Source organism: Pygoscelis adeliae, unplaced genomic scaffold (genome assembly GCF_000699105.1).
Source record: "Pygoscelis adeliae isolate BGI_AS28 unplaced genomic scaffold, ASM69910v1 Scaffold71, whole genome shotgun sequence".
Lineage (NCBI taxonomy): Eukaryota > Metazoa > Chordata > Aves > Sphenisciformes > Spheniscidae > Pygoscelis > Pygoscelis adeliae.
In genome coordinates this window covers 6,321,787-6,323,386 of record NW_008824356.1, presented here as the reverse complement: position 1 = coordinate 6,323,386, position 1,600 = coordinate 6,321,787, and the positions used below count along the sequence as shown (strand labels likewise).

General features: G+C 44.6%; 1 protein-coding gene across 1 annotated transcript in view; it reads left to right on the top strand.

Moving 5' to 3' along the window:
* Positions 1 to 1,517: 1,517 nt before the first annotated feature.
* The window catches only part of IRF2BPL (interferon regulatory factor 2 binding protein-like), a 4,929-nt gene continuing 4,846 nt past the window's right edge, over positions 1,518 to 1,600 (top strand). Inside the window, exon 1 of the mRNA XM_009319500.1 lies at positions 1,518 to 1,564. Coding sequence (XP_009317775.1) covers positions 1,518 to 1,564 — 47 coding nt within the window. The remainder of the gene's footprint in view (positions 1,565 to 1,600) is intronic.

Here is a 1,600-nt window from a genome sequence, read left to right as displayed (position 1 = left end):
CCCTCGCAGGGACAGCGCTGCCATAGATTGGAGTTTTGTTACATTGCCACCGTTCAATCTGTTTTCCCCTACCAGATTAGATTGATACTGACAACTCGTTCCCTGTGAAGGTGCCACGGCGTGGCATTTATTTGCATTTACATTGCAGTTCTCTTCATCAATCAGCTTTGCAGAGATCACCGCTGCTGCTGGCCATATTGTTGCTATGCTGACACTTCATCCTTAAGTGCCGCTTGCGTAATGGTACAGTACGTGCCCATGACCAAAGTTTAAATCAAAGTTTAATCATTACGGAAAAACAAACACATTTCCACGACTGTATCCTGCAAGTAAAAGTAAAGGCAGTTTGGTCGGGTCACAGATGCTAATCTCTGCTCTTTTTCTATTCACAAACTATAAAGGGAGTTGACAGCACCTGTAAATGGTTTTCTGAGGCTAGATTATATCTAAGGTGATTATTATTTACACCCACTATAAAGACTGCTCTTGTGAGCCAAGAAGTCTGTTCCTGTGAGGTGAGTGTTACCAAAAAAGGGCTTTCTTGCAGGAGGATTCAGTGGAGCGAGGAGCCAGGGTGAGGGGCGGTTCAAGCACACAGAGTGCCTTGTCATGTGTTGGGTTTGTATAACCCGGGGACTGAAATACAGTCGGGATATGCTGCAGTTCTGCATTCCCAGACAGTCGGGATGAAGGGGAAAGCCTCAGCTCCCTCAACCTGAGTTTTTTAAGCAGGGGCTGACCTTTTCCCACAGCCCAGTTCTGCTTCTCATATGAAGAGCAACACGGGGCAGTAAAAGGATAGGAAAGGAGTTGACCTTCCAGTATGAATCAGAGCGAACACATGCTTGTTTAGTCAAGTGAAGTCATATTAATGCAGAAATCCTGCAGCCATCACTAAATCACTGTGGCTGGAAGCAAAGACTTTTACTTTGACCAGCTTTCATCTGCCTTACTGGAAGCTTGCTTCTGCGAAGCCTCTATAATGTCCACAGTTTAGGTGTGAAATTTCTAAGTGTGAAATCCACTCTCCTTTAGCGCTTCTTCTTCAGCCAATTTCCATATAGGAGACTCACATAATTCAAAGACTTTTCTATCTCTACTCGCTGCTTCTGCAAGCTTCCCCTGAAAAAGAGTCACTTTGTCAGAATTGATTTTCCTACTGTATTTTATCTGCTCCTACCATTTCTGTAACTTCAGCGTATGCATTTCATTAAGCCTTCCCTGTAAAATAATTCCGCTCACATACATATCACAGTCGTTTGCCAGCTTTATAGATTATAACCAGACACACATAAAACAACTAAAAATGGAAATGAGACGCATTGGAGATATGAAACGAATTATTTAAAGCAACAACTTTTTGTCGTGTGAGTTTTGAAACGTTATTGACCGAATACAAGGTATCTTTCCTGCTCGGTGCTGCATCGCTGCTGGGCGTGCGTGTGTGTGTGTGAGGGAGCCGTGGCACCACGCCACAGAAACCCCAAGTCCCTTTAAAGCGCAGGGGGAAACCGGTAATGGACGGGTTTTTCGGCGTGTCTAGCAACAAAGGAATCAGGAAGAGGTACTGAAGGAAAGAAACCCATCCGACACAGCCCAG